The sequence below is a fragment of the Centruroides sculpturatus genome, unplaced genomic scaffold, assembly GCF_000671375.1.
Source record: "Centruroides sculpturatus isolate CEXI.00-Female unplaced genomic scaffold, Cexi_2.0 scaffold268, whole genome shotgun sequence".
Lineage (NCBI taxonomy): Eukaryota > Metazoa > Arthropoda > Arachnida > Scorpiones > Buthidae > Centruroides > Centruroides sculpturatus.
The window spans coordinates 177,772-202,279 of NW_019384499.1; the positions used below are offsets into that span (position 1 = coordinate 177,772).

The 24,508-nt window shown below is 29.1% G+C and overlaps 1 protein-coding gene across 3 annotated transcripts in view; it reads right to left on the bottom strand.

Annotated features, from left to right (window-relative positions):
- Positions 1 to 24,508, bottom strand: part of LOC111622000 (moesin/ezrin/radixin homolog 1-like) — a 76,712-nt gene that overhangs the window by 10,179 nt on the left and 42,025 nt on the right. For all 3 annotated transcript variants that reach the window (XM_023364297.1, XM_023364295.1, XM_023364296.1), the window contains exons 4-9: positions 20,760 to 20,855; positions 12,839 to 12,943; positions 7,911 to 8,080; positions 5,715 to 5,798; positions 1,817 to 1,963; positions 1,643 to 1,739 (exon numbers count right to left, since the gene is read on the bottom strand). In XM_023364297.1, the coding sequence (XP_023220065.1) occupies positions 1,643 to 1,739; positions 1,817 to 1,963; positions 5,715 to 5,798; positions 7,911 to 8,080; positions 12,839 to 12,943; positions 20,760 to 20,855 (699 nt within the window). The remainder of the gene's footprint in view (positions 1 to 1,642; positions 1,740 to 1,816; positions 1,964 to 5,714; positions 5,799 to 7,910; positions 8,081 to 12,838; positions 12,944 to 20,759; positions 20,856 to 24,508) is intronic.

The following is a 24,508-nucleotide window of genomic DNA, read 5'->3' on the forward strand; positions in this document are numbered from 1 at the left end:
CCCATCATTCACCAAGAGAAAGAATCACTCCCAATTCTCTCCTAAAGACTGAATTCATTCTTTCCTTCATGAACATCATTTAACTGACAACAACAAACCTGGGGCCAACTAGCTATATGGATTGCCAACAGATGCAAGTCAAAGTAAAATATCATCACACAAGTCTCAGACTGATTAGATCTTGTCTTATTCACATACAAGGAAACTGTTATCTGTAAGCCATCCTTTTGTTACCTCAGTAAATAGAAGTCTTGTCTTTGTATCAACCACCACCATCCAGATATGATTTACCTCTTACATCAACCTGAATCAGAAAGAAACTATTGCTAAAACACAAGAGGTAGGGTGTATCACCAACTAGCACTGGCAAGCTTATACTTATTAATTATATTTCATATAATATTTAATCACTAAATTAAAACTAAGAAATGTAAATATAGTGGGTGATCGGTTAATGAACATAATATGCTCCAAGTCTTTGTTTGCTATCCGAACTGTTTGTTAACTGATTATCGATTTCAAATTCCCATAAAAACCTATGGTTTTTATGGGAATTTGATTAATTCATTCTGGAGACCCCAAAAAAATACACTTTTGTTTATTTATATGTAATAATAAAAATAGATATATACACAGTCTTGAATTTTTATTAGTTGTGTTTTTTTCCATTTGTGGGGGTTAAAGAATGTCTAATTTTGATTGCTTTTCTCTCTTCAAGATTTTTCAGAAGTAATTAATAGCATTATAATTGTAGAGATCTGCAAGCATATTAACCTGGTTTGGATGCCATTCTAAGACCGTTGTTCTGACATCATCCCACTTCTTCAAAAGATCTTTAATGGCAGATATTGGCATTAATCCTGTTTTTCAGAAAAAAACACATCTCACCGAGTTTCTTGGTATTCTTCATTCAAGAGTTCTTGGCATTCTTCTGTCATCAGATCAGTTTCCATTATGAGCTCTTCAATATTCTTTATTTCTCAGATGTGATTTTTGTTACTTCCTTTATCTGATTGAGTTTTTTTGATTATACAGTACCTTTCTTAGATAAGATTAAACTGCCGCCTACTATAGACCTGTTCAAGCCATACTGCCCAGCAACATAAAACATCTGCCCACTCTCTACCTTTGCTATTATACTCTCACCTTTTGAAAATACATACCCATGCAAAACTTAATGAGTGCCTGCATGACAGTCTCACGAATATTATAAAAGAATTGTTTCTGTCAGAAAAATAAAAGGCTGGAATTACAAGGGAAAGTTTCAAAGTTCAGAGAAATACTATCCAAGCAGTATATACTAGGCTGAGCGTCAATGTCAACGTCTCCCATGCTCCAAAAAGTTTCGAATTGTTGTCTGAAGACCAATCGGTATTCATTATTTTACATTGCTTCTTCTTGTGTTTGTTCTGTGAGGTGTTCGTTGTACGAACATAAAAATCTTTCGCAAAAGTGTTCGTTATCTGATTTGTTCATTAACCGATCACACACTATACTAATAAATGCAATTCATGCAATTCTCATAACAGAATTTAGAAGTTATAAAACTTGTAACAAATATTTAATATTAATTGCTGATTGTACTAATTATAGGCTGAGACACAAATTATTATTTTTAGACAAATCAAAATTATTTACTTACTGGAGCTTTTTTGTCAATAGGTTTTATGACAAATTTTCTATCATTAAAGGATATATTTCTTATTTCACTCCAAGGAAATCCAATTTTAGGAGTTAATCTAAATGTTTAATTTTAAAACTTAAATTTTTAATACAAAAAAAAAAACTATTATAATAAATAAAAAATAAGACCTACTTATCTTCTTTCTCATAAATATTTAGTCCTAAAGCATCGACTCCTAGCCATAAATCAGTTCCTTTTTTATTTTTGATATCAAAATAATTCACTCCATACATTTCAAGATCTTGAGCAATTTTTAAATATTCCATCATTGCATCTTCCCTATAATTAAAAAAAAAATTTAACAANATACAAATTAATATAAAAATAACTTAAAATTAAAGTAAAATTTGTTTATTTTTGGTTGCGTGTTTCCCCATCTCTATTTACTCTGTTAAAATGATCTCGTTTAATGCTGTTTCACTTATTGCTTTGTTGTCTAGGAACGCATCCTGTGTTAAGTGGGGTCTTACTGTAGTTGAAAAATATGCAATATATATATTGCATATTTTTCAACTTCAGTAAGACCCCACTTAACACAGGATGCGTTCCTAGACAACAAAGCAATAAGTGAAACAGCATTAAACGAGATCATTTTAACAGAGTAAATAGAGATGGGGAAACACGCAACCAACAATAAACAAATTTTACTTTAATTTTAAGTTATTTTTATATTAATTTGTATAATAATATATGCTAAATAACACAAACAGGCACACAGAAATGTAAAGTTCATTTTTTTGTGATGAAGGTCCTTACTTTTCTGAAATTTTTGTTCTTTTGCAATAAAGTTGTGTGAGATAAGCAGGGGGTCGCGGGCAATCCAATGACCACTTACTGCACAAGATCTTGCAATCCGATCTCTAACTTTTAAGGAGGGTGTTAAAAGTGTTTAAGAAGGATGGAGACGTACAATTGTATAATCCAGGATTCCTGACACCAGATAGTCAATTACGCAGGCTATCACGCATATATTTCTTCTTAAAAATGTCTGGCATTCAAGGGACAATGTCAGAATAGATCATAGGAGGGTTAACAGTTGAGCAAGTGAAAGTGCTTATTAAACCAAATGGAAACCAATCTCATTATAAACAAATAATATTTCATAAAACTAAACTAAAGAATGAATACCAATATAATACAATTAAACAAATTATAATAAATGGAATCACAATGATACAAGCCAAGATTTATCTCGTAGGGGAATTAGATTATCCTACCTTAAGCTACGTTTAATCTATTTACGCTAAATCCAACCCTTATGCGCGGAGAGAGAGTTTACATCAATCTATCATGTTATACTACCTTATTACTTTTCTTCATTTAATATATTCTTGATATCATTTTATATATTCATTTAATATATTTTCTCAAAAATATATTCTTTTAATATATTCTTGAGGAGGATCATCTATGGATGCTTACTTCGTGTAGCACTTAGTATGGCAAATTCTATCCTCTAAGATCTGGACTTCGTAGAACTGTTCTGAATAGTATGGTGAATTCAGTTATCTTTAGGATCTCCCGTGAACTGCCAGGAGTGGCGGAAAAATGTCCCTTTTATACGAGTCAACAGCCTAACTGACGGCCAAGTCGCGTGTGCGGCCACTTCTGTCTCAACTTCAAGTCGGCCATAGAAAAGGAAATCAACTTTCTTTCTATAACAAAAGTATTGACATCCGTTGTTCGAAATAAAATTTGTTAAAATTTACAAAGTATTATTTTCTATTAAAAATTATGTCATTATTTCACAAATAAATTCTTTAGAAGAATCTCTCTCCACTTCAGGATTCTCACAGTTGTGAAGTTTCATTTGTCGCTTTTTTCTTTCCTCAAGCGAATGTTGCTAGCAGAAGATCGCATCCAAAATGCCTCATTTTGCTTTTGCACTCCTTTCCAAAATTTAGATCACTCGCTACAATTTGATCAATGATTTCAGTTATGAAGAGGGGCCAATGCCCGAAACGCGTAATGTAAAAGGCGTCCCAACTGAATAAATAGTCAATAAGTTGCCAAGTGTTGATATATGTCACCTTAGTGTGTCTGCAAAGAAACAGATTTCAGTTATCTTACCAAACTTTTACTAACGAAATCTGTTCAGAAATTTTTTGGCTTCTTTGTTTTCAGAATATCTGTTTTCCAGTTCCACATGAATTCCATGTTCCGCCAGTTCTTGTAGGTCGTCGTTGGTAAGGCTATCACCAGAAACTTGCGGTAACTCCTCAATATCCTGCTTTTCTATATCTCCTAGTCCTGCTATATCGATTAGGTTGAGTCGGTTAACCTAACAATACAGCGATAGGCTATTCTCATTGAGAATTCTTTGATACCTTTAGCCATAACTTCTTCCACACTTCATTCGTGTATTTATCAGTTAATTATTGCCAAGCAAAGTCGATATTTCCTACGGCATCCATAATGTCATATTTTTTCCAAAATTGCACCAAACAAACAGATTTAAAGAAAGTACACCTTTTTGCCTTTTGCTGATTCGTAAATAATCATATTATATTCAAATCAATAAAATGCTGCGATAATTTAAATCAGCATAAATTTTGAGATATTTTTAGGTTTTAAGCAGACTGTGTTATATCGAATCAGTGTTAAGTGAGACAGTGCTAAATGGGATCTTACTGTACTGTAGTTCAAACAAACTATTATGGTTTTATATAGAAATAAAAATGTAATATTCTTTTCTTAAAAAGTTACAATTTGAATGTGTTAATCTTAAAATCAGCTACATATTTTTCAAAAGAAAGCAAAATTTTGTTTTTTCAAACAATTAGTACACACAAAAAGTTGTATCTGATAGATATTAAACTCAAATAATTAGTAATAAAAAAATCTAAATAAAAGTGGCAACTCTTCATAATTTCCATAAGTTTTATACTTGAAATTAAAAAAAAAGAAAATAATAATAATAACTAATCATATATTTTTCAGCCCTCAAGAACCCTTTTTTCCATGCTAAACCCTCTTTTTTGGTTTCCATAAGCTAATGGAAAGTTTATGCAACAGTGCTCATTAACATTTTTGGTGAAGTTGTAATGCAAACAACCTAAGTTCAATATAGTATTATAGGTAATACATTGCATTTTTTATTCTTCTTTGGTTTATCTCTGTACTACATACATCATTAAAAACTGTAGTCACAGCATAAATATACTTTTTGGTATGTATCACATGCGATGTAATTGTGTAATTTTTGTGGCAACTATTGTATATATTCCAGTGATATTTTCAATGTTTAAAATCTTAAATTTCTGGAAATTTAGAGAAATTCTCTTGCATTACATTTTATGATTTTTATATTGTTGAATCTTTTTCATGTTTTTTTTTTAAATATAGAAAACGACTCCCTACTTTCTTCCAACACAACTGGAAAAAGTATTTCCTTTTTAAGAGTAATTATTTATATCATAATAAATCAACAAAAATTAAAATGCACAATAATTTATATATAAATTTTATTCAGCTCTGTTCTAGAAAAACCACAAACTTTAAAGATTCAAATTTTTCAGAGATTGACATGTTAAGAATTCTTAGATTTTTAATGAGTCACAATAATATACCACGACAATTTACAGTTAATTATGTTTATATTAAAGTTCTACATTTAATTAACATAAAAGTAAATTAATACTGTTATTTATAAATTTTGTATAATCATTAATTAGTATAAAGTATTTTGACAAGTTTATATTATTAAAATTTGATTTTGATGGAATAAAGCAATGCAACACATGGGTAATCTGCCAAGGGAATGCCTCACAGTAAGTCTTTCAATGAAAAACTGGCCTTTATTCAGGTTTAGGGATGTGAATAAAACAAAGAAAACTCCATATAGCAGTCTGTTAGTAATGCAAATTTACAACCAACTACCAATGTGTAGTGATTTTAGCCACTCGGCCAATGACAGGTACTTTTATATTATTAAAAATAGACTATAACACTCAATGAGCTAACATTTATTTCAGAAATTTTGAAACCAATATTAATATAATACAATTAATAATAGTAATACATAATATACCTGGGCATTCCTTTATGTTCAGCCCACCAATTAGTTATTCTTTCTTCCCACTGATCTCTAGATAATTTATGTTGATCCATTACTCTGAAAAAAAATTTACTATTTAAATAATTATAATATATTAAGCACATTCAAACTTTAGAAACAATGAGACAAGAACCCTAAATGTATCTAAAACTAAGAACAAGAATCATGCACTAATATATATAATATTCTTAAACCATAAGCCATCTCTCATGAAATTCATTTCATTCAACAAACCAAACTTTTCAATTTGTTTACAAGACTTCTGAAACAACATTAATATAATTCATCATCAGACAATTACAGTAAAATAAAAAAATACATTTTTGCAAAACCAAAATTAGTAATGTCACAGCCAGAAGAAAATAAGAAAAGTAAAAACAAATAATACAACAAGAGAAAACAACAGAGGGATTGCAGAAGATATGACAATTTATTTAACAAATGGGGAATTTCATATTCCAGTACCTTTGTCCTGTACTCTAAAAGATTATCTTATACAGTGGTAGAGAACATACTGTTTAAAGTTAGCAAATGAATCTGGTTCCATATAATTCCATCATCATTTTTCCACTAAACACACAAATTTAGCTTTAAAAAATTTTTAAAACTTCATGTATGTATGTATTAAAAAGCAAGAAATATTTTTTATATGCTTACAATTTCTGATAAAACACAAGTAGTCAGATTTATTAAAAGTTGAGAAAAATCTCATCTCATTTTTAATAAATTGTGGAAAGTCATTTTACAGTTTATTGAAATATAATAAAATGCATAGTGAAGAAAATTGGAAACAGCAATAGTACTTATTTCTGATAGCACAATTAGCAGATGATATTGAAGAACAAGTACTGTACATCATATCAAGGATTGTAGATGATTGTAGTGCAAGCAGATGAATCTACAGACATTACTGAAAATGCATTTGTCAGATTCATAAAAAATAACAATTATACATAATTTTTTTTGTTGCAAAGAACTTTCTACTTGAATAAAAGAATAACTGATCACATTATTTTCTAAGTAATACAAGAATAATCATAAAAATATGCTATATCAAAATTCCTGTAATTGTGTGGTTCTGTAATGTTAGAAAAATTAAAACAATTTATTAATACAACAAAACAGCATAATTCAGTTATTACAACAATTCACTGTTTCATACAAATGCTTGTACTAAAAAAAACCTGTACTTGATCAAGCATACAGTGAAATATGTTATAAATATGCCATTAAAAAACTCACCATCCTTCTCCAAACAAAATATATGGTTGTCATGCTTACTTCATACCAACCAAAATATGCAACATGTACAAATTTTCAAAATAAACTAAAAATTTGTGATTGGAATAGAAAACAATGACTAAGTCTTTTCTTTACTCCTCCTTATATGGTCATATACTTAGGAAGCAGAAATCCCCCTCACCTACATGAACAAAGTTTGTCAGTTCTCAAAAATCTGATAGATATCAGTTATCTTGATGTAGAAAATGAACTCATCCAACAATATTTTACTGAGAAATTTCCACATGGACATAAAAAAAGACCCCAGGAAAAAGAATTTTGGATAATCCAAACAGGTTTGAGCTCAAATTAATTTGGATTAGCAAGGTTCTATTGTGTGTCCAAACAGTTTATACATGATAAAATAATATCTAAATCTTTGACCTCTAAGTGTCTTTATTTTCTTTAAACCTTTATGATTAGTGCAAAGATTTATATATGATGATCACAGCTGTTCAGTTATACATGTGTGTAACTTTTTGTGTCTCTACAGAGAAATGATTCACAGAATTACATATTTAAGTAACAAAGATAAATGAAAGTTTTAAATATTTCAAAAGAATATCAAGTTATTTAATTACTAAGAAAGGTTGTTAAAAACAATAATTAAATTAGAACAAAATGATGCCAGTTTAAAATAATATAAGCTTAGTAATTCTGACAGTCAGATGAAGAGATACTGGTTAAAACTATAAGCAAAACAAAAACACCAAAAATCCAAAAGAACTGTAAATTCTTAATTTTTAAAAGTAAAGAATTTATAATTTAGCTGATTTTTGATGTTTGTGGTGCTTTACTTAAAATTCTGACATAAAATAATTTTTCCTTTAAATGATTTAAATTCTTTATATTCATGTCTTAAATTATATTTTATTAGAGTAAATTTACCTTTGAGGTAAGAGACGATCATTAGCAAGGCAACCAGATTTATGAATTTCAGAATAATAATCTCCATATTTTGCTTGAACTGCATAGGATGCTAACAAAACAGATGTTTCAGGAGGACAATATATTTCATCACTCAATATTGCATTTTTCACTTGCAGATAAAACAAACGCTGTAGAGATTTAAAAAATAAAATCAAACTACAGAAATTATTGTAATATATGCCAATAATTTATAGTAAAAATATGTTTACTGTTTAAATTTTATGAATATATTCTAATTAATTAATTATATAATGTATACAAAACTAAAAAGGATTTATGCCTAAGAAATTCAATTTATCACAATTAATTGGCCTTCTTATCTTTTTAAATAGTCCAAGATAAACATGCAAATTTTGTATAGAATAATCCTAACTATACACTAATATAAGACTGCATAATAAAAAAAATTTAAGATTTACAACTAAATCTCAATTGTTAAAATGCTCATGTATTACTTACATACTAAAATTTTAATTTTTTGAACATTCATTGTATTCAACATGTTTATTTTTATATTGAAAATAGCTGATAAACTTGTAAATATTTTTTAATACGAAAATAATTTTACAGCCAAGAACTTTAAATATTTGAATTAATATTATATTCACAGGCATGAAATTTATTTTTTAAATGTAAGATATGATGTTAAATATGCTTCCCGCATTGACTATAGTCGAGTCTAAGTCATCTGTTACTCTGTTTTACTCATTCACAGTTTTTACAGAATTTTTACAGAAAAATTACTGTGACAAATAAGACTCCTCCATGGATTGGAAAGTGTTAAAGTTATTAACTGAATAACTCAAGATACATACCTAATGAATAGATGTAAACCTACCCTAATTGTGAAAGGTCAAATTGAAACATTACATGAGAAAAATATGACATGGAAATGTTTAAAAAACAATGCTAAATATTATAGGTTATTCTCTCATTTTACCTTCACCACATTTGATATATTTTAAATAGTATTCAAAACAATTCTTATCTTAATGATGCCACAATTTTATGGTATATTTGACTCATTCTATAGGATATACAGTTTATTGAATAAAAAGATTAAAGCTTAGTAAATATCAAAAATCTTTTATGTTCACAAAAATGTTTATCTGCAATTATATAACAATGTAGACAATGTTATAGTTTTTAAACAACAACAAATTTCCATATTTTATTTTCATGTTTAAGTAAATTTAAATCTGGAAATAATACAGAAAAATTTAAGCATTTCTCTATTTCTGAGTAAAAAGTTCTCTTGTAAATGTAAAAAACAGTAAATGTAAAAAATGCATAATATTTTTGAAAATTAAATACAGTGGAACCTGGTAAACTTCAATTGGTTGGGTAAAAAACTTTGGATTGGATTTCAAATTAAAAAAATTCAAGTTATGGAGGATTGGCTAAAATTCAAGATTTTGTGCATTGCTTTATTGGTCACCCAAAAACTATCCATACAATATTTCTGTGGGTCTCATTAATAGAACTGTTATGTCAATGTAAACCTCTGTGTTGTCCAGAAACTCCAATATGTTTAACCGAACAGTTAAATAAACCAGTGAGAAATACTTTCCTGAATGGTTAGCTGTTCACTCCTGTTTAGTAAAATTTATTTTTTAATTGCAATGTTTTGCATCTAGAATCAATTTGTTTTGCAGGGCTCCAAAAAATTAAAAAAATTGCCATTTTGCCAGTTTTTAAATTCTATTTGCCATTTCAAATTACTTACCAGCAGTTTTACTTACTTAATAATACTGATAGCCTTATCAGTTTGGCATCTGGAAAGCAAACGTAACATATTAAGCTGTCACTTAGAAATAGGAATAATTTTTCAATAATTTTTTAATGAATAATTCCAAACAACACATTTGATCACAATGCTTAATCAGTATTTCATAGGTTCTATCAAATAAAAATTTTTTTGCTTTAACTGAAGCATGCTCCACAATTCAGCTTCATCCTGAATGTAGAAATAAGTAGACTAGAGTTTTTACTGCCCCTTTATTTTTATCACAAACACTCCGAGTTTTATATTTTTAAAATTTTTACTTAGAATTGGAATATAATCACTTTTTAAAATTTATCAAACCTCTATTTATTACATCAGCTAGTTGAAGAAATCCATCAGCAATCAAATAAAAATGCTTAGAAGAAAACAGGTTTGAATGACAGTTACAATATCTAGATCACTGCTGTCTGGAAGCCATTAAACACAATGTTTATTTGTAGTTGTAAATGGTTCCCACACTTTATAGAACATTTCTAATTGGTTTATTCAATACATAAACATATATTGAATAAACAAATTTGAAATATACAATATATATTTTAATTATTTTATTTAAATTAAAATTCCAGACAGTTTATGAAAATACTATATCAAAATACCATTCATGTTAAACATGAATGGTATTTTGATGTGAGACCCGAAAGGCCCCTGGGTCTAAGCTAATAATTTTATTAATTATGTTAAATATTGTCACCAAATATTACTTCATTTTTGGTGAGAAAAATACTGTTTTAACATGGGAAAAGGCAGATAACAGATGTTACTTCCTTTCACAGAAGAGAACATCCTCTGACTTTCCCTTATCTGGTTAAAATCCTGCTCAGATGGGAAATGGTTACCCCTCATTCATTCCCCTTTCATCCGTTCTCATGAAAGAGTTACTGGCCGATGATTGGTCGGTATTCCGAAGATATACAGGGAACTTGTCAGAATTCGGGGAGTTCAGCGACAGATCCGAAAGCGTCCAAACTCCACATATGTTTCCCTCCTGATGACCAACGTCCTTAGACGAGTCACATACAGAATAAGTCTAGAGTCTGCACATAGAAGTGATACCTTTATATTTGTGCACATAGTGATCTCCCATACGAAGAAGTAAATGAACTTTATCTCCAAAGCGTCCCTTGCATACAGAGAAGAAGACGAACGACAACTGAAACAGGTCGTATGTTTTATAACGATTTTTGTGAGCTCTCTCTCTCGATCGCGAATAGTGTAGAAGATAAGTATAGCTATCTCTCGATTTGTATGTTATTTGTGGTATTTCTATCTCTCATTCATTGAGATTTTTGTATGATTTATTTTCTTGTTTTATTAAATTTATTATTTTGTTTTTTTATTAAATGTCTCCTAATCTGAATCGTAATAAGTATACTTCACGCGTGTTAATCCGCGTGTTATAAGATTGATTAACTGGTGTCGGGACCATGACAAATTTGGGATAAAGACTTCCCAGTCTTGAATCCCCTTTTCCTAAATATTACCGCCCTCCTATAAAAAGTTCCGAGAGCCGATCTCACGATCGTGCGCCAGTAAGTGATATAGGTACAGTGGAACCCTGGTTAACGAACTTAATCCATTCCGCGACTCCGTTCGTTAACCGAAGCAATTTTTCCCATAGAAATTAATGCAAATGCAATTAATCTGTTTTAGTCTCCAAAATTTTTGTGATTTTATTTGTAATATACAGTAATTTTCTTTGATGAAAATGTAAGAAAACGTAGTATCTATCGTTACAGCAACAAACATGTAAAATTTGTTTAATAAAATAGCACTGTACATAATTTCATTTGTTGTAGTTGGTGGCAGAAAAGTGGAGATGTACGAACCTTAATGCTTAGAAGGGGAATCCCCTTCAAAAAATAACGAGTAGCACTTCATTGGAAGATTCTTCCAGTCGAAGTCTCTTTCGGTAAAAAAAAAAACCCCCACCAGTGGCTAAGTGGTCTTCGTACCTTGAACACGGGGGAGTTCGTTCGTGGGTTCGCACCTCGTTCAAACGGGCTGGCCACGTGGAGTTTTCCGGGTTTTCTCCACGTCTGTAACGCCTAAATAGGGGCCAGTTTCCTTTAAAAACACCTCCCAGAAGGCATTTCCCTAGGCAGATCGCCTAAGTGTTGCATTGCCATAACTTAACAAACAAACAAACTCTTTCCGTAAGGAACAAGAAATTGATCTAAAGTTGATTGTCTTACTCTTTTAAGCAAAATCGTTCTCAAATGCGATAGCGCGCTGTCATTTTCTATTGCCACTATGACTTTTTTCTTTTTTTGATGCCATATTGATTAAATATATAAATCACAAAACTGAAAAAAAAGAAGTATGGCACAAACACTCGGAAAAGCAATGCTTAACTCGCGCATGCCTAACACTAACTAAAATTTGACACAAAATACCATTCGTTATCCGAATTTTGTTCGCTATCCGAGACAAAATTTTTGCAAAATAAAAGTTCGTTAACCGATTTGGTCGTTAACAAGGACGTTCGTTAACCGGGGTTCCACTGTAATTTACTTATACCCTTGGCTACTCTCACAATACATAAACATATATTGAATAAACAAATTTGAAATATACAATATATATTTTAATTATTTTATTTAAATTAAAATTCCAGACAGTTTATGAAAATACTATATCAAAATACCATTCATGTTAAACAGTTTGACAAATTTGAGTTTCATTTAACATGTAAATCCCTATGCTGGATGATTTGGGAAAGAAAATGACTGAGTTAACCAATTTCACCTTATTTTAAAAATAATAATTATTTTTGTGTATAGCTTGTTTAATAATAATAATAATAATTTAAATAGAATTCCAATGGTCCTTATAATTTTCATATAAAAAATGGCCCAAAAGCTAGTTAACCATAGTTAAACTTAAATAGCTTTCTTATTACTAAAAACTTTACAACAAAATGGCTCATTCAACACACAAATTATAATGCTATAACAAATTATGAAACTTTTTTAAAAATTCTTTTACAGCTTATTCAAGCAATTCACACAGTCAACTATTATTAATCCCACATTTTATTAATTCAGACAAATTATACTCTCTTAATATATAACTACAATAAAAACAAGATTTAACATACCACTGTAATGTCTTGAATAAGTTCTTCAGCAACATCTTCTGGATAAAATTTTCCCCTAAATTTAAACTGCATAGGATTTTCCTTTTTAACATCTTGACTTAACACCTGAAAATTTTCATCACAATTGTAAAATTCTATCTTTAAAACGTTTTTATTATATCAATAAATATTCTTTCTTAACCAGACTGCTAAAAACAAAATACTTTAAATGTTAAGTTCTTTAATATATACAGTATACAAGATGATTCAAATAAGAGGTAACCTGATTTAGTTTAGTTTTGTTTTAATGATTAACATGTGATCTTATTTATGAAGCCTACAGTTTTTTTGTACTTAAACACAGTACAACTTGTTCAATTTGAAATATAAAACAAAAACCTTGTCTATTTTAGAAAAATTACCAATTTTGGAAAAAATAGGCCTTTTATTATGTATTTTACTTTGCATAAAAATAAAATTCATTTCTTGCAATTGTTTCAAGTTGTTTATCTCCAAGTTTTATTAACAGTTATCATCATCCCTGTGTAAAAATAAGTCAATAAATTATGATGATTTCTTAAACAGGCAATAATTCCAACTGGTGTAATAAGTCTGGTATTACTGATAAATAATAGCAGTTAATAAAACTTGGGAGAGTAAATTAATTTAATATCATAAAATATTAATTTTAAATAGGTCATTTTAATTTAGTAACATGCTTTTAAAAATATTTTATTTTGGTTTAAATCAAATTCATAATTTAAATGCAACAGAGTCAACTTAATGAATATGAGACAGTACTGTTTAACATATAAGTCTTTAAAAATTATTAATTTAAAAGTATTCTACAGTTTACACAAATGATTATTACTTCACAAATTGTCATATTTTTCCTCCGTTGCCAATGTCAAATTTTTTAATTTTTTCATTTTACATGTTCATATTCTATGGTGGCCATATTGGTCATCATAATTGAGTTTGATGTCTCCAATGGACTTTTATTGTTATTATTATTTATTATATTATTTAAAAATTACATATTGCAATAAAATATGCATAAAATACAAAAAAGTTAAAAAAAAACAAAAAAATAAATTAGGGTGTCCACTGGACAACTTCAGAAATACATTTGGTAGTCCAAAAAAATTTTGGTTGCCTAATTTCAAATGCTGATTTATTATTTATCAAATAACTTATTGATTATGTTATCAGATATATTAAGAATTACAAAAGAATACACAGTGGAGCCATTTCTACATGATCTTAAGTCTCAACACAATTTATGAGCAATTTCTATATGAGTTCAAACTAGGCCACAATGTAGCAGAGGCAACTTGTAATGTTAATGCTGTATTTGGTAATATAAAGCTACTGAAGGGACCAAAAAAAAATACACTGAAGCCATCAGCCTCTAACACAGTGTTTCTCAACGGGGGCAATATCGCCCCATGTGGGCGTTTTTCCATGTTGAGGGTGCGATTAGTAACAATTTATATTTTGGGGGCAAAAAACAATTTTCTGAACTATATAGTAAAACATTATATTAAGAATAATTAGATATTTTATTTGTTATATTGTACAATAATTAAATAAATAACATTATATTAGTCAATAGTCTATTCCAATGGTTCCCAATAATGGTTCCCAAATGTAATGTAATGGTTCCCAAATGGCACGCGTACCTTTGGGGGGGGTACATGAAATTGTGTGAAGGGGTACGCGCGGCAATCTAAAATCGGTCGATTTAAAATTGAAATGCATGAGATGAAGCAATAAAAAAATAATGGGTGGACCATCAAAAATTCGGCAATTTACAACATGATGTCAAATGCACAAATTCATTTATTTATAACTAAAAATATTATCGAAATTTCATCAAAAAATGAATTTGCGACAATAACCTAAATGAAATTCTTACGCAAGAAACAAAAATTGTACAATTAACACAATTTGTTTTTGCAAAATTAATTTTGAAAATTTTTGTCGCTGTTGCGAATAACACCACCAACCACCTTCCCATATCTGACCAAGAGGAATTAAATTAATAGACATTTCATGCAACAGCAGACTCAAAAGTTGTTTTGCAGAGCAATCACTGGGTAATTTTTGGGCTGACCTAAAAGACATTTATCATGTCAGCGAAGCGGCAATAAAATATTTACTACCATTTTGCACAACATACCTCTGCAAGAGCAGATTTTCGGCCATGACAAACATGAAAACTAAACATCATCACCGACTTCGACTCGAAAATGACTTGAGACTGAAGCTGACAAAAACCTTATGTTATTTTCATTATTAGAATAGTATATAAGGTAATAAATGTAAAAAAAAAACTTATTTCATTTATCACTAGCTGTCTATCACTACCCACAGCTTCTCCCGCATTATATCAAATTTTCTCATGGGAGTAAGATATTTTCTCGCAGTAAAATGTAACCTATGTCCATCTCCAACATGTAAGCTATCTCTGTGCCAAATTTTATTAAAACCTGTTCAGAGGTTTAGGCGTGAAAATGTAACAGACAGGCAGATTACCTTCAAATTTATATTATTAGTATAGATTAATATGAATTTTTACTATAAGGGGTATGCGAGTTTGAGCTCTTTCTTGAAGTGGTACGCAGGAAAAACTAATTGGGAACCACTGGTCTATTCAATGCAGTACGAATTTGGCATTAGCCTTGGCCCTCGGCATCGAAATTTTGAAGTGAAGGGGCGATACTACATAATGGTTTTATTGAACGGGGCGATACTATGTTGAAGGGGGGCGATGATTCGTTACAGGTTGAGAAACACTGCTCTAACATGTATAAGACTACAGACATCTTGATTCTGGGAAATTGGTGGTGGTAGTAAACTCAAGCCTTCAAATTATGTAGCTTGCAATTTAATGCAAGTCTAATGATAATTTTAAACCACATGCCATTATTGGAAAGTAAAGAAGCTTGATAGATGGATTACTTGAATTGGACAAGCAAGGAAAACAGACAGTAGAAAATGTTCAGGTTCTTGAAGAGCAAAAATAACCCTTTCTTGAATTAAAGAATAATGAGAAATGGATCCTCTAGGTCAGGTCACCAAACTATGACCCACAGGCTGGATCAGGTCCATGAGATCAGTTCATCCAGCCCACTGCCACACTGTGCCACAAATGAGCTAAAATATAATTATTAATAAGGAAATATCATAAATTGTAGAGAAACTTACTATGTAGAAAAATTAAAATAAGTAAGTAAAAATGCCAAAATTTGTCCAACCTAATTTTTGCATCTAATAGTAATAAAATTTTTAGGAAAATCAGTGAAATAAAAAATTGTGACTTTGTGACTGTGGATATCAGAGTGCTTTTTATGTAAGTACAGTACCTACAATGAAGTTTCTAAGAAAAGTGATTATGAGCTTGCTGCAGCAATCGTGTTTATGTATTGGTAAATAAATATGTTGGTTGTTTTTAATTTTTGTGTATTCAGTGTACTGTATTGAACAAAATGGTTATGTGACCCAAGCTCGTCATTCTCTCAGTTATCTGGCCCATTGAGAAAAAAGTTTGGTGACCCCTGCTCTAGGACAAAACAAATGATATGCACAATTGGTACTAAATTACTGTCTGTCTATTCACCTAACTTCTGAATTCAAATAACAGTAAATTAAGAAAATTTTTATGTTAATTTCTGTATATTGCAAATTTTGAAGTAATATTTATCTTATTAATTTATTTTCAAATTTGATTGTAAATATTCTATTAAAAAAATCCTTGAGATTTCATTTTTTGATATGATACTTCTGTTTTTGTAATGTCATATCTGAACAGGAAATATTTTCCTGACAGGAATGACAGATATTATAGACCAACTAAAATATTAAGTAAGTTTAAATAATCAAAGAAAATTATAAATTATGAACAAATTTTAATGTAAAATATTATCCTTATTACTACTATGTTAAATCAGATTCTTAGAAATGTCTAATATATCAACCAAAAACAATTTAGTTAAATTTATTTGACTTAATATTTAGTCTATATCAGGGGTCGCCAAACTTTTTTAACTGTCGACCCCCAATCACTTTTCAAAGCCTCACATTGACCCCACTGTAAAGTTTTATTACAAGTGTATGTGTATGAGCAAAAAAAAAAAAACGTTGTGGGTTGTGGTCTCTGTCTAAGCAAAAAAGGAAAAAAAAAAGGTTGTGACCCCTTAGCCGCATCGACCACTGGGGGTCCATATCGACACTTTGGCGACCCCTGGTCTATATGATTAATATAGCTGCTTCATTCATGTGTAACAATTTCTGAATTTTTAAAATTATTAATGAAACTTAGCATTTTTTTAAAACAAAACATTTTAACTGAAAACACTGTCTTATCTGATACAAATATTAAAAATTTGTATCATACTTTAAAGTCAATTGCACAAGTTACCATTTAAGCTACAGAATAATTGTCTCAAATACATTTAGCCTCATCACTAATGTAAAAAAAATAAGCTTTGTTTGTTGCAAGAATTTCTTTGACTCAAGACAACAGTTGATCAGCTTGTTGAAAAATTCTTACTGCACAGTCATGTTATGAAGAACAAAAACAAATAAGCAAAAGCATGGAACAGATTGACATGTAAATGAAAATATGCATTAATAGATTTGATAGAAAATATCTACATATTTTAAAATACAGGTAACCCTCGTACATGGTACTTCTACAACACCTTAAAAATTGGGGATATTCCCAATACAGCACAACTTCTGGTTTTGTCTAACACACTTTTGGAAATCTTCCAAATAAAAAATTCACAATTCGTAAGTACAAACTTTATTATTTGATTTTTTTTTATTCAAGTAAGCATTCACATTGTCTCAAATATGCCCATGGATATTAGAATATTGAAATTTTCAAATTATTTTGTGCTTTTCATTAGGTTTACTTTAATTAAACTGATAGGACAAGAAAGGAAAAAATTGCACTAATTTTCCTATCAACCAGGTGTCATCATTGAATTCAGACTTTAGCCCTTCTGTCACTGTTTTTTCTTTTTATAGATTAATCTTCATATTTAGTAGAGTTTATTTAAACATTTTTAGGTAAGTGTTATTAAACTTTGTTTTAACTGTAAGCAAGCATTGATTCATAAAACGAATGAAATATGGCACAGAATTTGTGTTGGGGTATCGATACCCCAACACAAATTCTGGAAAGTGTTGCCCAGTGCTCGACTGAACAAATGCAGTCTGTTATGTTAATTGAAAATTTGTTCTATTTTTATTTCTTCCATAAAAATTCTTCTATGGTAAAATAAAAAATATGAATATGTTGCTGATACTTCTGATCAAGATTAACAAAACACTTCAGATGACGACAATACTTTGTAAAAAGAAAACACCCTCGTTTATCTAAAATTAATATTAATGTATAAGAAAATACTTTTAATTGTAATTGTTAATTAATTGTTGATTGGAAATAAATTATTGAATTCTTTAATAAACATATCTCTCTCTTACTAACAAAAAAGAATTGTATACTTTTGCTAACTTCTGGAACATAACCCTATGTTTGTATCGTACAGATTCGTATAACATGGCACTTTTTGAAATGTAACCATCGTGTTATACAAGGGATACCTGTATATACCTTATAATGAGAAATGATTAGTTATGTTTCATAAAATAAGAATTACTTAACAGTAAATTTTCTTGAATTGATTTTAATCAATGTACATATTAGGATCTGATCTTTTTTAAAAGTATTATGCTACTATTAGGATAAGCTTTATCAAAGATAATTCTACAGATTAAAGTGCATTTACCTGAGATTAAAACGCATGCAACCAGTCCTTAATGACAGGAAAAATGATCATCAATAACGACTGTATCAAATATCAAAAAATCTAATTTTGTCCTCATTTTTAAAGTAAATATTTTGACTTAACAGAAAAAAAGACTGAAGTAAGATAATTAAAAATCAATTTTAATCAGATCAATTCTTATTTAAACTGAACAGAAACTAAAGAAAAGTTTTAAGTAATTTTATATGAAACTGATACAATGAGATCAAATTAAAAATCAATTCAAATTTTCACAAGTAACAACAATTTTAAATATTGTATCAATTACTAAAATAATAATTATAGAATATTCATTGTCTAATGTTTATTCTTTAGATATATAAAACATTTTCACAACATATATTTCCATTACCATATCATTTTGCTTGAATAAGACATATTTAACTTTATGTAAGTTTGATGAAAAAGTTACCTGAATTCATCAAAGAAAGCAATAAAATACAAAGAGTAATTAAGACACAGTACAAATTACTTAAAAAATATTAAATAAAATGATACAATTTAACTACTTGATGAATAATATAGTAATAGAATTGTATTAAATGGTAAAAGATGTTATACTATAGTCTTTTTAAAGCAATTAACTGTAATCATTAATTCTAATTAAAAATTTATATTTTATATTTTTATTAAGATATATCAATGAGATATTTTCTTTTCTTTTAATAGAATAATCTCACAAAATCATTTAATAAATTATCACCATCTCATCTGATTCTATTATTGTCATAGCATTAATATTTTTCTGGAATATTTAAAAAGATGATAATTTTGCTTAATTCCTTCTAGTTCCAGTACAAGTTAATATTTTTAGTATTTTTCTTATGTTTGTTTTTGGCCATTTCAAATTTCCTTAGTTCTAAAAAGTCATATTTACGTATATATATAGAATAAATAAATGAACTGGATGATGACTCAACTAATTACTTTAACACCTTAAAGAAAAATTTTGCTGGAGTTTTAATTCTAATAATTTTGCATCATATTAAATTACCTTTAAGTGACATTCCACACAAGGGCATTTCAATGGCATTTATTAGAGCTGAAAATGTTAGTGTTTAAGAAAATTTTGCTGAAGTTATACTATATTAAAGTCATTACCGATTTATGTACTTAAAAAAAATCACATATCTTACATATAAAATGCAATTTTTAAAGTTAAAATCTAAGAAAATAAAGTTATAATCAATGAGAACGTAAATTAAATATTATTACTTTTCATATATAAAATCTAACTAATAAAACTATAGAGTAGTTTTTATGAAACTAAACAGACTGTAATATTTGTATATAATACGTAATTTCAGAAATAAAAAAATAATTTTTAATGTAGCATTTTATTTCATTGTAATGTTTTTGTGACTGTAAAGGCAAAATAATTTACACAAAAAATACAAGTTTTATACCAAAATTATTTTATGGCTTTTGGTATAAATGAAACTATATGAATAACAATCAGTTTTATAGCTTAGATAAATGTAAAAACATTTATATAATCATCACTTTATTCTTGTAGTTTATTACATTTATCTTATCTGAATATACAAATACAGTAGAGTGTTGATTTTCTGAATCAATTGGGGACTGGGGTTGTTCGTATAACTGATATTTCGGATAACCGATTTATGTACGAAAAAATAGTTTAACATAACCGATGTTGAAATTTTTCTCCGTTGCTTGTCGCTTCGCGTTGAATTTTCGTCGATGTTAAGCCTAACGAAGACTATTGTATTGTTAAAAATTATTTTTTTATTTTGTACAAACAAAATAAATATATTGAAAAATATAAAAACAATAAAAAAATATACTTCAGATGTTAATTTAGTATCAAAAACGTAAAATATTTTAGTAGCCCAAGACATAGCCAAAAATTGAAGTGCCACAGCACTGGCGAAAATTTAAATTTGCCGACTGGAATTCTTTCAGATGATTGACGTTTTGGATGATTGACTTTCGGAAAATCGACGCTCTACTGTATGTCAATAAAATTGCAAATAATTTGAATTATTGACAAAACACAACATTAAGATGTGCAAGTCACAAATTAATTGGAGTCAGATAGTTTATTCACTAAAATTATAAGATGAAGTATAAAAATTTACCTTCTTGTTCAATTTTAACCAAGTAATGTAACCTTTACTATCAACATACTGTAATCCAAAAAACCAAATTTCTCTTAATCCAATCGTTTTTACAACCTGAAAATAAAATGAAATTATTAGAATATTCATATATTTAAAATTATACATCTAGTAACAAATATTAACTATAATTAATCACCATAAACAAAACCTTTTTTTACTTTCCTGGATGTTACAAAACATAGAAAGTATAGTGATTGGTCAAATTTTGACCTCCTGTACTTTTCATATTTCTCAATATTTTAACATCTGAGGGGGGGGAGGAACTTACAAAATTCTGTCTCTCTGCATCTATTTTGCATTATATCTCAGAATTAAATAAATAAAAAATTTTCAAACAAAGCAAGGAACATTTCTATATACAGTGGGTGATCTGTTAACAAACATAATCCATTCCAAGACTTTGTATGCTATCCGAATTGTTTGTTAACCTATTATCGATTTACCATAGGTTTTTATGGGAATTTGATTAATTCATTCTGGAGACTCCAAAAATTAAAAATAAAATATATATACTTTCTTACTACATTTATTTATATGTAATAATAAAAATACACAGTCTTGCATTTTTATTAGTTATGTTTTTTCCATTTGTGGGGATTAAAGAATCTGTCCAATGTTGATTGATTTTCTGTCTTCTTCAGTATTTTTTTGGAATTAATTAATAGCATTGTAATTGTACAGATCTCCAAGCCTATTAATCTCATTCTGGTTTGGATGCCATTCGGAAGACTGTTGTTCTGACATCCTTCCACTTCTTCAAAAGATCTTTAATAGCAAATGTCGGCATTGGTACTCTTTCGTCTTCCTCTTTTTCAAAAGAAAACACATCTTGCTGAGTTTCTTGATGTTCTTCATTTAAGAGTTTTTGGAATTCTTCTATCGTCACATCAGTTTCAGGTTCCATTACGAGATCTTCAATGCTCTTTATTTCTCAGATGTGATTTTCATTACTCCTTTAACTGCTTAAGACTTCTTGATATATCTTTCATAGCTAAGACTGTGCCTACTGTAGACCTGTTCAAGCCATACTGCCTAGCAACATCAGACATCATCTTCCCACTCTCTACCTTGGCTATTATTTCTTGCTTGGTTTCTACAGTGAGAACAGTTCTTGACACTCCACTCTTTTTAGGTCCCACAATATTATCAATTTTCTTAAATAAAAAGTTCAGAAAGGCACTTACAAAAATTCAGAGAACAAAAATTACCTAGCATACAAAAATTATTTAATTGCAAGACCCGGATAAAATTCAAAATTCTGTATTAAAATGTTAACAAATATCCTATTGGACAGTTAAACTCGCGCCTTTCGTAAATAAAAACCAATGCAAAACTTAACGAGTACCCGCCCAACAGTCTCGTGAAGACTATAAAAAAATTACTTGTCAGAAAGGTAAACAAAAAGATGAAATTACAAGGGAAAGTTTCAAAATTCGAAGGAATACCATCCGATCAGTATAAGGTTGAGCGTCAATGTCGACGCTTCAGAGCTCTGAAAGGTTTCAAATTGTCACCTGGAGACAAAGGAAGATTAATTGGTATTCACTATTTCATGTCGCTTCTTTTTCTGTTTGTTCTGTGAAGTGTTCGTTATCCAAATGTGTGTTTGTTGTCTAAACATAAAAATCTTTTGTGAAAGTGTTCGTTATCCGATTTGTTCGCAGTCTGAAAGGTTTGTTAACCGATCATCCATTGTATTCTATTATTTCTAATATGTACAGAGTTAACACTCAAAAAACCTTAACAGTCCAGTACTAAATATTTAATAGAAAACAAATGTTTTTGACCATACTTTCAGTCTTCTTCAAGTTTAAAAAAACCAGTGAGATTCAAACAAGTGAATTCGAAGAACAAAACTTACAAAATTGTTTTCAAAAAACCTGGAATAGCACAAGTAGGTTTTTAAAACCATGGAACATTCTAAGCTTGTGTGTAAACAGTTATGCATGCATATTACCACAGTGGCAGAATGGTATATGTAGTACAAACTTTGATATAACTACATACATATACCAACGAAAGGAGGGTGGGGTGTGGTTTCTAAGTGCTGCTGCAGGAGTTACCAGTTCCTTCATAGCAGTACCTCCATGTGTGAGATATGTTGATGGCATCCTTAGAGTTAATTAATACAATTGGTATGTAATCCAGCTTTGTATATTTCAAGTGTCTCAAGGTTTCGAAGGTGTTTCACACGGTGAGACATCTTGATCAGTTTGGAATCCTGTAGGTCAGCTCTTATGCTGGGGTCACACGAGTGGATAGGGCAGTGGTGTGCTTTTTATTATTGATATCGTATTTGTGTTCCTGCACTCTTTTATTACAGGGTAATGACACTATGAAATTTGGCTGTCAAGGGAGTGGGGAGATAGAGGAGTCATGTGTCTTGGGTGGGATTAGACAATGAAAATTTCTCATTATGGGCATTTACAATTTTTTTTACAAACTCGTCTCTACTATCAAAAGTAAGTCTTTTGCCATTTTTATAATTAATAATATAAAAACTAATTTTTGTAAAATTTCTTAACAGGTGATGCTTCACAGAATTTTTACTTTTTAAAAGACACAAAAAAGTTAGCTCAAACTTAAAAGTTCTTTGAAACAGAAATTTCTCATAATTCTAAGGCATCCCAGTGTAATGTTTACATTGCTTACCCACCTAGCACCATTCCTGTTAAACAAACTATAAATAATAGTATATGCTAAAATAGAAAAAAATCTTGATGATATCCATTGGACACAGGTTCAAAAGTTGATTGCTTAGTTTCTAAATACTTCTGAGATGGCTGATAAATTTCCATATTTTCCTCTTTTTAAAGTGGAAGTGTAAAGTAATAGCAACTAAAACATGGATTCTATGCTTAGAAAATATGCATGCATCACAGTTTTGCCATTTATGCCTTTTGGAGGTTTTGGAAAAAATCAAACAGATAAATGCTTATAACAAAATATTTTTCACATTTTCTAAAAGTATTCTTAGTTTAGATGAAGAAAAAATGTTAGTAAGACGTTCATAACTTACTGAACTCGTCAAAAGTTGTTTGAGAGTTAAAATTGGTAGATAACCCACTCACATTAACTTACAAAAAGTCTTTTAATACATACATTATCCACATGAAATCACAATATATTGATGAATGTTGAATGCATTAATTGCTGACAACAAAAATACTGAAAAATTTTTATTAGTTATTCTTATTTGTCAGAATATACAGTATAACTAGATCCAAAATATTCTTAACAATATTTGAATATTTTGATAGTGAAGATATATTTTAAAATTTATTTTAATATACACAGATGGTTCAGCTGGTATAACAGAATAGTACAATTTAAAGAAATAAACAGAAATACAAAATACACTTTGTATTATTCTTAGACATTAGCATGTAACAAGCTGATTACCAATACAAATATAAACATCTAAAAACCCAATTATTAATTTACAGCCAAATGATTGCCAGATTATATCATGCTACATTAATGCTACTAATAATAATTAAATGTTAAGTAATTTGGCCTACAGATAGATACTTAATATTTAATTATTAATAGTAGCATTAATATAGTCAAGTATCATGTTATGTCAGAAAAACAATGGCTATAACAAAAAGAAATTTTAAAAGATTTGTTTCTAAGTAGTTATTTGAGTTAAATAATTCTTTTTGTGAAATGAACTCACATTTCACAAAAAGAATTATTTATATGCT